The sequence below is a fragment of the Onychostoma macrolepis genome, chromosome 22, assembly GCF_012432095.1.
Source record: "Onychostoma macrolepis isolate SWU-2019 chromosome 22, ASM1243209v1, whole genome shotgun sequence".
Lineage (NCBI taxonomy): Eukaryota > Metazoa > Chordata > Actinopteri > Cypriniformes > Cyprinidae > Onychostoma > Onychostoma macrolepis.
The window spans coordinates 27,031,161-27,046,990 of record NC_081176.1 but is presented as its reverse complement, the minus strand read 5'-3'; the positions used below and the strand labels follow the sequence as shown (position 1 = coordinate 27,046,990).

The 15,830-nt window shown below is 34.9% G+C and overlaps 1 protein-coding gene across 1 annotated transcript in view; it reads left to right on the top strand.

The window, feature by feature from the left end:
- The first annotated feature begins 658 nt into the window (after nt 1-658).
- LOC131530936 (NACHT, LRR and PYD domains-containing protein 3-like) overlaps nt 659-15,830 on the top strand; it is a 40,168-nt gene continuing 24,996 nt past the window's right edge. Inside the window, 8 exon segments of the mRNA XM_058761492.1 lie at nt 659-686; nt 7,629-7,738; nt 10,002-10,109; nt 10,556-10,640; nt 10,808-11,003; nt 11,112-12,373; nt 12,375-12,943; nt 15,275-15,445. Of these exon segments, the coding sequence (XP_058617475.1) occupies nt 7,680-7,738; nt 10,002-10,109; nt 10,556-10,640; nt 10,808-11,003; nt 11,112-12,373; nt 12,375-12,943; nt 15,275-15,445 (2,450 nt within the window). The 5' untranslated portion in view covers nt 659-686; nt 7,629-7,679.

Below are 15,830 nucleotides of genomic sequence, written 5' to 3'. Positions count from 1 at the left end.
AGTTAACTTGCAATAAATGCATAAAGTCACAATGAATATGTTGTATGAATGAATATGAAAAATGCGAAAACATAACCATATTAAAAATGTGCATACACCCAATACATCACAAAACACAGATGCTGTTTCAGGATTCGTTTAGCATTTTTCTTGTCCTCCGGAGCGACTGAGATCAGAGACGCAGGAGAGCTGATCTCAGCCCAGCAACACTTCTCTTAGGAGCGGGTGGCGGTAATGAATCAAGCTGTTGGACAAACGCCGGTAAACATTAGAAGAACCCAGGTGTGTAACAGCTTGTATCATCTTTACTTGCTGTGTCAGATGCTGACTGCTGCAAAAGCCTTGATATGAGTACTTTGTTAAGTGTCTGCTTTTTGGAAAATCCTTGCCTTGGTGTAGTTTTCAACATAGAAAAAAAAGCATTACTGTTTGCTGAAGAATTAATATAGTATTGCAAACGGTTAGCTGCGAATTGGAATTAAAGAGATGCAAATTCAGCTTAAATCAAAGTGAGGATATCGGATGGTCTGTCAAAATATTTAAACTAGATTTTGATTTTCTCCGAGATGGAGTCTATCACGTGACAAACAGTGACGATCGCACAGGTGTGTTTAACAGCGTTCACAAATCGAAAGTGTTTCAAAGACTTCTGGATGCTGTTCCTGCTGCACGAGACGCGTCTGCAGGTAAGTTTGAATACTTCATGATTACAGTTATTTGAAGGATGATGAACGTATTTCATGTATGTAAGCGTGATTCAAATGTTGATTTATAGTATGTCTGCTTGTTCCTGAAGCGTATATTAAAAAGTTTACTAAAATGAATAATGTTGTTTTGAAAGTGTTTTGCACTTTTATGTATTTTATGTAGGCCTATGTCTTAATTATTTCAGATCACTCCGCACATCATATATCTCAAAATATAGCCGAAATGGAAAGTATTCCCAAATCTGACCTTTGCAGCAGGGGCGGTGCATTTTTTTTTTTTAGTCTGGCCTGCTGTGACGTGGTTAAACAGTATTTGTATTGAAATATTTGTGACCAAGGGGTTTTCTGTAATGTACATGCATAGGGCCTGTTTACACTTATCACATGCATTTTACTGATCAGATATCTGATTTATTAAAACTGTTCCATTTACACTTGGCCACATAAATGGGTCTCAGCAAAAATAATAAATTCAAGATCACTTCCTGAGCTATATGCAAATTCAACAGTGTCCACATCACTGAAAGCAACAGATTGGCTGTGCTTTTATTCATAATAAGCTAATTTCCACATCAACAAGAGAGAGAGAGAGAGAGAGAGAGAGAGAGTCATCAGCAATGAGGGAATGTATCTCACTACTTTTAATGAAGATCACTGTTGCTGTGTTCTCAATGGCACACTAGCTTACTGCTTACTGCCCAATACACAGTGCATACTGCCTACTGTTTTTTTAACAATAGTGTGTGAAACAGTATACAATAAGCAACAAATATTAAGAGTCGTATCATATGCTACAGTGTTGTCACATGACAAACAGTGAACATTACAGTTTTTTCCTCAATCGATTTGACACATTTCTCCAAACTAAGGTTACTGTTCTCAAAACAGTTAACACAGTGATCTGAACACTATGTAATTGTCCTAAACAGATTGTACGTTTTCATTCGTTTTATACAAATTACAAATCATGCCAATAATTTTCTCAAAACGATGTATACAAAACTCTCAAATGTTTTCACAATAGTTGATGCAATCAACCAATACTTTAAAATAGCTGAAAAAAGGTTTTACACACATCACAAACATTTATGTACCATTTTTCCAAACATAACAAACAAAACTCTGTCATTTGTTATTCTAATGAACATGGTTTAATTTCGATTGGCCCTAAACTGATAACTATTCGGTTAATCATACTTAACACAGGAAATGCAGTTTTCTTAATAGTTTACACATTTATCACAATTGCTTTAACGTAATAATAAAAGGGAAAGTATACAAAGAGCAAGAACAAATATGCAAAAATTATAAATAATAATAAAAATATAAATAAAAGTAAAATACAATAAATAAAAATGGGGTGGGGGTGGGAGGGGGTAAAGAAAGAGGTGTAAGTCTATAAGGCGGTGGAGTGGGTAGAGAAAGGGGTGTAATGAGAGAGAAGATGAAGAGTGTAACAGGTAAAAAGAGATGAGCAGAGAGGAAGATGTGAGAAAAGAGGAGAGGAGAAGGAAAGAGAGAATAAATGACTAGAGAGAAGGGCACTGGTGTAGAGGAAAGACAGAAACTGTAAGAATACATGGGCATAGAGGAAGTGGACATCAAGGTGGAAGGAGAGGTAGAAGGTGCAGGGGCGGTATTATGATTGTTGTTGATAGTACATATTTTTAGTCCTCCTGGAAACAGTTATGTTGTTTACTGTAAATGTCCAAACATTCCAACTCTTGGATACGACTGAATGGCTAATCATCATCATCATCATCACATATATATATATATATATATATATATATATGCACACAACTGTGCAAAGGTGGCACAAACAGATTTTAAGTTTAAAGGGGCAATTAGTATTTCAAATGGGTGATAGGAGTTGGAGAACAATTTTTTACATTTTTACAACTATTTTTTTCCACACAGTATATACGATATACACATTATATATAAAACAAAACTCCCTGTTAAAGAATTGCAATAAACATGTATTTTCATTAGCATATGTGCATCAGCTTAATGTGTTTTATAATCAATAGAGAACACACCTATAGATTTGATGTTAATATTTACTTTTAATAAATGCATTACTAAAACAAATTGCAGTGCTTCATTTTTCAGTGAAGTTGAACTGTTTGGTTAAGATAATTTTGTGTTTGGATGGCTGTGCTAAATGTTTTGAGAACATTGCATTGGAGAAAAGTTTCAAATCGATTGAGAAAAACTGTAATTCAGCACAGCTGTTGATCAGTTAGGCCTACCTTACAGATAAATGTGCTAACCGTTTCTTTTACAAAGGCTTGTTAAGAAGGGTTCATACTAGTAAACAATCCTATATTTCCCAATTTAACTAATTTCTGAACTTTACATAATAAACAGAACTGAATCAACACTGAACTGTCTTTAACTGAACAATGATATTTTCTTTTTGGCAGATGTGGAAAAAGCAATATATTCACGAAGTGCAAATAATGATCAATTCTGTTTAGCGATATTTTCTTTGTGTAAATAGTAGTTAGGTAGCAGATATTTATACCACAGTACTGTAGTACATTATAAAACAGTATGCAAGAACATATTGAGTGTAAGTTCATATATAACATAATTATGTATAACAAAATTTGTTAAACAGATGCTGACTTATTGGCAAAGCCCTCCCTACACCTAACCCAACCCTACCCAAAAACACTTTATTATTAATGAGGTAAACAAAATACAAACAATAATAGGATAGCTAGCAGATATAAGATTGTAGTGTTGACAAATCTGAGTACTAATTAACCAATTCTTCAATTGAACATTAAATAAAGCATATGTGTCTAGATCTCTTATAGTTGTCGGAATAGTATTCCTTTCTCGTGCAGCTTTGTCAGAAAAAGCAGACTGACTAAATTTACTTCGTCTAAGCGGTATGATACAGTCTCCTCTTAATGCGTCTCTTGTAGAGCGATAATCAGTTTTTCTAATACAAACTAACTGACCAAGAGGGGGAGAAGATAAACCATAAATAATCTTATACATCAAGCATACATTTGCATACTTAATCATGTTTTCCCAACTTAACAAATTATATTTTTTCAGTTTTGGAAAATGATGATAATGTACCGATTTCTTATCAAAGACTTTAAGTGTACGTTTGTAAAAGGACTCTATTGGTTTTAGAGTCACTGAACTCGCCTGAGACCAGGTGGTTAAACAGTAAGTCATGTGAGAAATAACCATAGAATACATACACATTTTAGCTGCCTCTAATGACATGTAATCTCTAATAAACTTAAAATGATAGAGATTAAACTTAACCTGCTTACAAACCTTTTTAACTTGAGCTTTAAATGTAAGTTTAGAATCAATCAGTATTCCTAGATATTTATATTGAGGCACTACCTGCAGCCTCACCCCTGACACGTAAACATCTGGCTCTTTAATAATACTGTTAGACTTAGAGAAAAGCATACATACTGTTTTGGACACATTTAGTTGTAAGCAATTCTCTTTTAGCCATGCTGACACATTAACCATAGAATTCGTAAGTTCATTTGCAACTTGTGTCAGACTATTGCCATGTATATAAATTACTGTATCGTCCGCATACATTTGTATATTAATGCCAGGACATGCAAAATGAAAATCATTTATATACATAGCAAAAAGCATTGGACCCAAGATAGATCCTTGCGGAACACCAGTTGATGTACCTAAATCATTGGATAGGTGATTTTGTACTCTAACACACTGAAATCTATCTGATAGATATGACTCTATGCAATTAAGTATATGTGATGAGAAATTAAAACAAGATAACTTAGACATAAGGATTCTATGATTAACGGTGTCAAAAGCTTTCTTTAAATCAAGGAACACTAGCTACACCACCTTTATCTAAGACGATGTTAATATTTTCTATAAAAAAAACAATTTGCATTTTCTGTTGAGTATTTGCTCTAAAACCAAACTGCATTGGATGCATTGAAAATGAACTACTACTCAAGTAATTGCTAATCTGTTCTGCGACTAGTTTCTCCATAACCTTAGAAACAGTAGGTAAAATACTAATTGGCCTTTAATTATCAATAGAAAGGGGATCTCCACTTTTGAATATTGGAACAACAATCGCCAACTTCCAAACACTTGGGAATTTACCCTGGGAAATTGAAAGATTAAAAACTTTAGTAATAGGTTTAATTAGGGTCAAACTAGACTCTTTGAGCATAACAACATCCATGCCATATTTATCTTTTGCTCTGGATGATTTAAGAGATCTAATTGTTCTCATAACATTAGAATCACTAACAGGCCTTATTCTAAAAACAGACTCCACTGTTGTAACTGGACAGACATTAGTATACGCAGGCGGAAAACAACGAGTAATAGTTTCTACGGAATCAACAAAAGGATGATTAAAAATCTCTACCACCTCAACCGGATTGTTTATTGATTTCACCTTTACTTTAAGTTCTAGAATTTTCTTATCTTCATTTTGTTGTCCTGTTCATTTTTTTTTAACTGATTCCAAATGATTCTAGGATTGCCTCTTGCTTTATCTGTCATAGTGAGGAAAAAATCTGACTTAGCTTTTCGTAATTTCAGAGTCAGAGTTCCTTAACATAGTAAATCGATATCTATCACTACTCAATTTAGTTTTAAGTGAGGTTTTCAAAGCATGATCCCTTTCTTTCATCAAATTCAGGATGTCTACGTTTATCCATGGGACCATATTCTTTTTCTTTCTATGATTAAATTTACAGGTATAATCAGTAATAATATTTTCTAATCTTTTTGTAAAAATTGCACTTCCTCATAGTCAATAGCCGATAATATATTATCCCATTCTATCTGCTGAATAGCACCTTTAAAGTTATCTTGTTTATTTTTTGGTATCCCAAAGAATTCACATTTCTTAACATATGGTCAGACAGACCAGTTAACATATTACAGGATTTCAAAATTCGCTCAGGTCTATTAGTAAATATTAGATGAATTTGACACTTAGTAGAATTAGTTATTCGAGTAGGTCCACTAATTAATTAAGATCAAAGCTATCAGTTATCTGCTTAAGATTTTTCTTAGTAGATTTATCTTCCCAATTAATGTTGAAATCACCCATGATAATTACCTCCTTGTTAAAATTACATTCTTTCAGTAAAGTCTCAAAATTTTCATAGAAACTGCAATTAGAAGAAGGGGGAACAATAAATTACAATGAGAGTAAACATCATTTGTGGAGATAAAACAATGTTTAAACCAATGCATTCCAATTCCTGGCAATTCACTCACTGGATTTCGTCACACTGAATAGTATCCTTTATATCATTACTCCACCAGACCACCACCCTTGGAACCTTCTCTGTCCTTTCTAAAAACATTATTATGTGGTAACATAAACATTACACAGGAATTACCAGTTCTTCAAACTTTGTAAGCACTGTTGTGGAGAGCAATTTAGCATTAACAGTCCTACACAAGCAATTGAAAAACAGTCCTCTTTTTATTAGGTAAGGTTAGGACTTACCAAACGTACCGTATATACCAAGTACAGTATGTGTATTGTTTGTTACCACATAATACCACATTTTTCCATAGGTGCTACACATTTACCATGTACATATCACTATTATATACAGTAATTAGTTACCATACGGATAGTGTAAGGACGTGCCTGTTTGTACCCACTTGTCCGTAAGTACTACATATTTACCATGTATATGCATTAGTAAGTACAGTAAAGTATCTAATTAGCTGCCATGTACGGGCACTACCTGTAAGTTACCGTTCTTACCCACACTTGTCTGTATGTACAAACTAATTACCATGCATGTACAACTGTTAAGTACAGCCGTGTTTCTTATTTGTTACCATGTACATACATCTCAGGTAAGTATCTTGTGTCTTTCTGGATTCATAATTTGAAAACGTTGACTCCACTTGGCTTAAATGTTGATTTTGATCTGAGTTGTTTTTTGTAATTTTATTTTGGATAGTAATCTTTATTTACATTCATATTCTGTCTGTATAGATTATTTTTCATGTTGGAGCCTAATTGTCAATTATTGAATGATTTGGATTTTATTATTTTCAGCTGTGTATAATTATTTTTATTATTTATACTGGTCTCCATGTTTATGAAGTTATACCTTGAAAAAGGCTACTAGCCGAAACGTTGGTTAATAAATGTGCTTAAGTGAGTGTGCAGTTGTTCTCTAATTTAAGTATCTTGTGTTACCACTCATTTGCCTGTAGGTATGAGATATTTACCATGTATGTACCAGGGAAGTACACATGCTGTAAAATAAAGTGCTACCTATTTTTTTTTTGTTGTTGTTTTCCATAGCATATCTTTGCTTTAAAACTCCAATAAGCCACAGCAAACAAAGTATTCATTGTTTTACCATCAGTGTCATCAATCACAATGTAAACATAATGGGTTGCACTTTACAATAAGGTCCGTTAGTTAACATTAATTAATGCATTACTAACATTAACAATGAGCAATGCATTTGTTACAGTATTTATTAATCTTTGTTAATGGCACCTAATAAAAGTAAACCTGTTCATTGTTAGTTCATGTTAGCTATCTATTAATATAGGTCTATTCTATTCATTCACTTTGGATTTAAATAATACATTAGTAAATGTTGAAATTAATATTAACTGAGATGGATAAAAGCTTTACAAGTATTTTTCATTGTTAGTTCATGTTAACTAATATAAAAAAATGGAACATTGTTGTAAAGTGTTACCACATAATAATGCTTATTACTTGTACAGTAATATAAGTATATTTACATCCATAATAATCTGAAATCATCAAGATGGTTACAATATTTATTTGTAGCCCATTTTTATATATATTGTTTATTTGCTAACTCAACATTCATCCATCTGAATTGCCATGTTATTCATCTCAGTAATATATATTGTCAATTCCAGGTCATGATGAGCATCTGATTGTTTTCAGAAATCAGTCTGTTAAGCTGCAGTATGTCAAAGAAGAGAGGAAAGCACTCTCTGTCTGAGATGAGTCTCTCAGAGAAACAGAGGTAAGACTGAGTCTGTGTTTAGATAATTATTTGAAACACTTTCTGTAAAGAATAAATCCTATCAACAGTGGAGTCTTTTTCTCGCTGTTGCCATGTCAAATGCTGTGCAAAACTTTGGTTTAGAACTTCCTATAAAAGCTTTTAGATCATTCTAGTTTAAAAACAACTTGAAACTTATCTAATATTTATTACTGCCAAAGGGGGTGGATTTCAATCCCCCTCCTCTCTCTTTTTTTTTAATGAATAAGTGATCATAGTATTCTTAAAACCATTCTATCTGTGCTGGTATTTATGTTAGAAGCAGTGTCTGTGTTTAGTATCTGAGAGGTGACTGAGGTTCTGGCCCGTGTCAGGAATAAAGTAACAGTGTTTATTCATTTCACCTGACTTGGAGAATAAATATGGATTTGTTTTGTAATAATTCATCCGAATCATTATAATCAAATCTTGTAGAAAAGATATTTATCAGTTTGAACTTTGTTCTTATTTTATTCTGTGGTTCTCATGATAGCTGTGTGAGACATGTAAATACCAATTGTGCCTAGGGCCACCACATGTACCCACTAACTTGCATGTATGCATTTGTAATTCTTTTTAGGGTTTATAGGACCATTAGTTGTTATATGTTAAACTATGACGGTGAATCGTCTTTAGATGACCACATTTGCGTAAAGACAAGAACACTATGTTTGAATGTTGCTTGAATTATCTGTACTGTTACTGTACCTGTAGAAATGATGTCAACAGATCATCCATATGACTATAAGTACTAGTGTTTCTGTAAGTTAGTTCGAGGCTGGCTCATCTTACTCATTTTCTACGGCCTTTGGAAGTGTGGAGAACTGTCTTCAGTAAAACTCTGTCAACTGATTGAACTTCAGATTTGACTTTTGGTCCTCATTGTGCATATTGGTCTCTCTATGGGGTTTAACTGTAATGTGTTTAATTTATCATTTGTAAAATTGATTGCATTACACTTTTGGGAGTTAATATTTAGTGGGTATTAAATGTAATTAGAATTACTTTAAATGAATATAAATATTCATCAGATTCGGCTTTACAGTGTAAATAAATGGGTATTTTTAAAGGGGAATTTAAAAGATTTTTGTCTCTTTCTCAGACTTGTTCACTGTACGCAGTTCATTGTTCATTATATTCATTGCTGTAGATATAATATGATATTTTTGTTTTAGTGTTTTCTCATCTGGTCAATGTGGTCAACAGAGTTTGTTTACTCAACAGATTTAATATGGTTGCACTATAACACAGTTTTGGAGCCATTTGTGTTTTTCATTGAAGTGGAAATTGTGCAGGATGAGAAACCAGCATTCACTTGACTGGTAGTTTACCTGTGATTCCTTTTATAGCAGGCCTGATGAGTTAGTGAATTAGTTTGTGTTAAACTGAACTAAACTAACTCCCATTTGCTACCTGGTCTCATAGCATTTACGTACCTGGGTGCACTTTTTAGCATGACATGAAATACGTACCAATAAGTACATATCACTGCAGTTTCCAAAATAATTGAACACGTTCACACAAATTTACAGAGTTGCGATTAATAAAGCGTAATTTTCGCACAATTACTTGAAGAATATCATGCTATGACTTCAAAACAATATTAATATGCTGGGAGATTTGAAAGCTGATGCTTTTGAACGTTAGCATCGCACACATCCAGCTTCATATCTATGGGTTTTCATAGATGATAAATTTGTTCGGTAGCTTACGGAGTACAGAGACGGACTTAAGAGACGAGAAGCACCGGTTCGAATCCCGTGTAACTACGGTTCGACAAAGCAGTTAAAATCTGTGTAAAAGGAAGTTCAAATGTCACAGTTTTACCAGCTAATACGTTTTTATATCAGTTTTGCATTTGTTAACACTATCGGGTAGGTTTAGGGCTGGATTTGGTGTATGGTATATTTCCAACATGATAGAGCATTAACCTTTAGCGACAGTCCCCGGATATTTGAATTCTGAACCACCGCAATACGTATCTGAAGCAACGTAATAAAAAACAGCAATACATACCAATATCTACGTAATAAAAAAGTGCCAGGGTTCACATATTGAACCTGTGTTTTAGCGCCACTCAGTGGACATTTCTATTTGAAACTGCGGTGAAACGTGCAGCAAGGTACGTAAAACGGTGTCGCACAAAAAGTGTGCAGAGGTACGTATTTTTATGAGACCAGGTTGCCCATTTGGCACACAATGTATCCAAATGAGACTGAAGTTTCTTTGCTCTTTGTGTCATTAGTGTAAGATCAGGCTCACATGTGTCCAGCTCTGTGTCTGTGAAGAGTAACCGGTCAAAAGGAGGTGAGCTACCAAACTTCAGTGAGAAAAAAACATCATCTACCAAAAGGTATTTAATGTGTTTCTTATTGGTTAGAAAATATTTAATTTGAATATTTATAATATAATTATAAATCAAATATTTATCAGAATTTTTATTAAGATGCTAAGAGCAACAGCAAAGAAAATTAAAATGATTTGATGTGAACTATATATTTTGTAATCCCCATTCATTTTGGTGAACTAACATAACTGTTGCACAGCATATGAAAATACCCAATGCAAATACAGAATATATTATTATTCACCAGCCTCTGTGTTATTTGCTTATAGGACAGACAATATTACAATGAGAGACCTAATATTTACCAAAATGTATACTTAAATTGATCCTTTACTTTAACAGTGTGAACTTAGCAGCTATTGCTTTCTATTTGTCTTTGTTTAAAAAAAATTGCAAACTATTTCTCTAATATTTTCCCTGAAAATGCAATACTTAATTTTATCCACTAATAGGCTTCAGTATGAGACATTAGATGCAGACATCCAGACTCAAAGGAACTACAAGAGTTTCAAAGACAATCTCCTGGGAATCTTCCAGGTAGAAAAACACATTTTTAATAATGTTTATATTTATAACAAACAAAGTTGCTGAACAACGCTTGTAAAAATATTCAATAGATATTTGATATCTGATTCATCTTGACCATTTAGATTTCCTTTTAAGAACCCATAAAACATGTAAAAAGAAAATGTTTTTTTTTTTAGGACCTTGAAAGTAAAATAATCATATTTCTGAAGAATGAGCTGGAAAAATATAAGAAAATGTTACAAAAAGAAGACTTACAATACTATGTGAAGGATTTTAATGAGAACAGATGCAATATCAAAGAAGCAGCTCTTGATCTCACACTCTACTTCCTGAGAGTGATGAAGCAAGATGAAGCTGCTGATACTCTAGAAGGTAAAGAGACCCTTGACTATCTGTCAGATTGTCACTTATAAATGTATTGGAGAATACTAATACTACAACTAAAATGCTAAAACAAACCTGTTTTTTCCCTGTATTTAGATGAGCTGATCTTCATTCATCAGCTAAAATGTTGCCTAAAGAAAAAGTATCAAAGTGTATCTGAAGGAATTGCAAAGCAAGGTGATGCTAAACTTCTGAAAAACATCTACACAGATCTCTATATCACTCATGGTGGTAGTGAACAGGTCAATACTGAACATGAGATAAGACCGATTGAAGTTTCTTCCAGACATCATGAATCACAAGAGATACAAATTGAGTGCACAAAGATGTTTGAAGCTCCTGAACAAGACAAGGAGATCAGGTCTGTACTGACAAAAGGAATTGCTGGCATCGGGAAATCAGTCTCTGTGCAAAAGTTTGTTCTGGATTGGGCCGAAGGAAAAGAAAATCAGGATATCAGCTTCATATTTCCTCTTCCATTCAGAGAGATGAACTTAAAGCAGCAAGAAAAACTAAGTTTGATGGACCTTATAACTCAGTTTTTCCCAGAGACAAAAGGACTGAACCTTACAAGAAGAAATAATTTCAAAGTCTTGTTCATCCTTGATGGTTTGGATGAATGTCGACTCCCTGTAAACTTTAAGGATAATGAGACATGGTCTTATGTATCGTCACCAGCCTCTCTGGATATTCTCCTGACAAACCTCATCAAGGGAAATCTGCTTCCCTCTGCTCTCATCTGGATCACCACCAGACCAGCAGCTGCCAGTAAGATTCCTCCTGACTGTATCGACCGGCTGACAGAGATACGAGGATTCAATGATGCACAAAAGGAGGAGTACTTCAAAAAAAGGTTCACGGATGAGAATCAGGCCAAAGAAATTATTGATCATGTTAAACAATCAGAGAGTCTCTTTATCATGTGTCACATCCCAGTCTTCTGCTGGATTTCAGCCACTGTTCTCCAGAACATTTTGGGGGAGAAAAGAAATAATGTTGTGAACCACAATCAGGCTGATGAAGCCTCTAAAACACCACAGGAATCAAATACTGAAGACACTCCTAAGACTCTGACACAAATGTACACACACTTTCTCCGATTTCAGATCCAGCAGAGTCACCAAAAGTATGGTGGAGAATACACACCAGATGTTTCCTGGGATAAAGATGTCATCCTTTCACTGGGAAAACTGGCATTTCATCAGCTGGAAAGAAACAACGTGATCTTCTATGACACAGATCTAGAAGCCTGTGGTATTGACGTCTATAAGGCATCAGTGTATTCAGGCATGTGTACCCAGATCTTTAAGGTGGAAACAGGGATCATTCTTGGTACCATGTACTGCTTTGTTCACATGATGCATTCAAGAGTTTATTGCAGCCCTTCATGCACATCTGTTTCTAGACATTAACAGGAAAAGTGTGTTTGTTCATGAGTCTACAGAACCAAAAACCAAAAATGAAGCCATGATTGATTTGCTTAAGACAGCAGTGGACAAGGCACTTGAGAGTGACAATGGACACCTGGACCTTTTTCTTCGTTTCCTTCTCAGTCTGTCACTCCAGTCCAATCGTCGACTCTTACGAGGTCTGTTGACACAGCAAGATGACAAAGACGAGAGCAAAAAGGAAATAGTTCAGTACATCAAGCAGAAATTTGAAGCTAATCTGTCTCCAGAGAGATCTATTAATCTGTTCTACTGTCTGAATGAACTGAATGACCAAACTCTGGTGAAAGACATTCAGACCCACCTTAACAAAGGAAGTCTCTCATCTGCTGATCTTTCACCTGCCCAGTGGTCTGCTTTGGCCTTTGTGTTGTTGACATCAGAGGAGGAGCTGGAGGAGTTTGAGCTTCAGAAATTCAAGAAATCAGACGAGTGTCTCATTAGATTATTAGCAGTCATCAAAACCTCCAAAGGAGCAATGTAAGTCATTTAATGCATTTTGTCATGTTCTGTACTCATTTGTAAAATGCGGTGTTTTGTATCATAATTCATTCATCAGGCTTTTATGGCCCATATAGTATGTTATATTAACTAATACTCATGCATGAGGAACCCCCCCCCAACACACACACAAAAAAAAAAAAAAAAAATTACAAGCATAGATAAATATATTTACAAGTATCAGTTTACGGTCAGGGATTTCTCGTGTCCCGCTGCGCCTCGTGCAGTGTTTTTTTTTTTTCTTCTTGTGTCGCGCTGCGCCTCATCCAGTGTAGTCAGTATAACTGATTATAATGGGTTCTATTGTATTTTGTCACGTCACACTGAATTCCGTTCACTTCCGCGCCTATTTGTGCCTGAAATGACACGCATGCGCAAAATTATGTGAAAATGCATGTCTCTGCAAATATCTTCATAAACACAGTTGTTTATGGCTTGAGCCTGGCTCACACTACAGGATTTTTAGCCCGATTTTGCCCCGATTTCCCCCTCCCGAGAATCGGAGCAAAAATCTTGTGGAGCACCTCGATTGGTCCCGATGTTCGGCGTGGATTATCTGGTAATGTGAGGCGTTCACCGATTGAATCTTACACCTCCTGATCTGCTCGCACACAAATCGGGGCCACCCCGATTAACCCTTTAAAACCGGCTGTGTCGGCGCCGACACATCAGACCAAGCTGTATTCATGTTACCATAACTCTTCTACCGTTTGCACTATCAAAATAATTCAAATTGCTCCTGATAGCAGACAACATGCGCTTTTCGGCAATATATGGCTTATTACGGTATCAACAAATGACGGCAGATTTCCGGGAGAGCGGGAAGGGAGAATTTGAATGGAGAGATAGGGAGCAAAGAGTTTGTTATTGCATAAAATAATAAACAAAATGAACAAAAACATGGTCAAGGAGGAGTAAACAGCATAAGAGTCGATTAGGATGATTTTTGATGAGACTTTGGGAGCAGGCTGAGTGAGACTTTTTCACATGTGGTGTGTGCGTCGCTATAATGAGTCCGTGCATGTAAATGAATGGGTGCACGCATGTACATGCATGTGTAAATGTGTGCATGTATGAACAAAAAAGCCTCCTGAATGAAAACTGTGCAACCCAGTGTCCCAAAAATACTTTTATATATGTATTATAGTTGAATTTTGAAGTAAGAAGTGTTGGATTATTTCGATCATGATTTTTCTCTTTTTTTTTCTAAAAAAAAAAAAATATTCCGTTTTTTTTATTTTTGTCTATTTAAATTATGTTTACAAACTCAAAACACAAGATTAATGGTCAAAAACTGTACTTTTTTGAAAGCCATTTGTTTTCTGAAAAAAATGACACCTTGCACTTGAAAATAGCACATTCTGTTAGAATTTTACAGTCAAATAAACAAAATGTGTGAAAATGACCTATTTTACCCTTAGATCTTAAAGGGTTAATATCAAACATGTTTGATATTTAGGATTTAAATCGGGATGATGACGGCTATATGATTACGTCAGTATACTTCACAATAGCCAATGCGCGACTGCAAAGCAGCTGCTGTATGGCTCCGTTGGATAGTGCAGATGGAGGAAACTGCTTCTTGACATTTTGTAGTAATGCGACTGTCTATATAATGTGTCGAAAACGTATCACAACCGTAAGGAGAAAGAGAAGTGCTGGGGTGAAATCGCCTCAGTTTTGAACGTACTGGGTGAGTGCAGAAAGCTGCTAGCTGCTGCGTGAGATCACGTGAGGCGCTCCCTCTGGCATGATAATCTTAATAATATCTTGTAGTGCATGATGCGCCACGATGTTCAAATCTTGTAGTGTGTGCATGTTTAAGATTTGAGGGAAGATAATCTGCAAAGATTCTCCTTATGTGTGTGCTGCAACCAGATTTCATAATCGGTTAGGATTTTAAAACTCCTGTAGTGTGAGCCCGGCTTTAGGTGAAGGTAAACAGTCGAGAAAGAAAATGGATGTGTAACAGTATATTGGTTCACAGCAGTTTAATGTTCCTGTTGCTTTCAGTGTCATGAATGTTAATCAAACAACAAAACATAGAGAAAAATAACTTTTGTAGTTTTAACACAGATTTATTAGATTTAATTTTTACAGTGAAGACTGTGCAGTGTTATTTTACATTTGATTATTCAATTTCTGTACCTGAATACCGTTAGACAGTATTCAAATTCCTCACTGTACGTATATATATATATATATATATATATATATACACTGTTCATGTAAAATAATGCAAACTATTTGATTTATAGAAAAACGTATTGCATGTGGTCCACCTAATTCTGTAATTTATTTCTCTTCTAGGTTAAATGATTGTAACTTAACAGACAAAAGCTGTTCAGCTCTGGCTACAGTTCTTGGATCAGATACTAATCTGAAAGAGCTGAACATGAACGATAATAATCTGCAGGATTCTGGAGTGAAGCTGCTCTGCACTGGACTGAAGAATATACAGTGTAAATTGGAGATTTTGAGGTAAACTGTGTGACAACAGACAGAAATTGAGCTCAACCAAAACTCGATTTGTGCGATTTGTTTGAAATTCTTTACAAAATCAATTTAACAAGTACTGTTTGAATATAATCATACAGTAAAAGACACACAGAATCTATTTTGTTAAAAAATGTGGGAGAGTGCTTAATTTAAACCTTTTCTATAACTGATAAGGTTGAACTGTACCAGTAACTGAAAGAATATACATTTTTGTAGAATGTGTCCCTTAGAAAAATTAGTTTTTGAGTTTCAGTCACCTGTAGTCATCTACAGGATTCAGGCATAAAGCTGTTCTCTATTGGACTGAATGAAAGCTGTAGACTGGAGAAACTCAGGTGTGTTGATGTCTAATACATGGGGTTCTCAA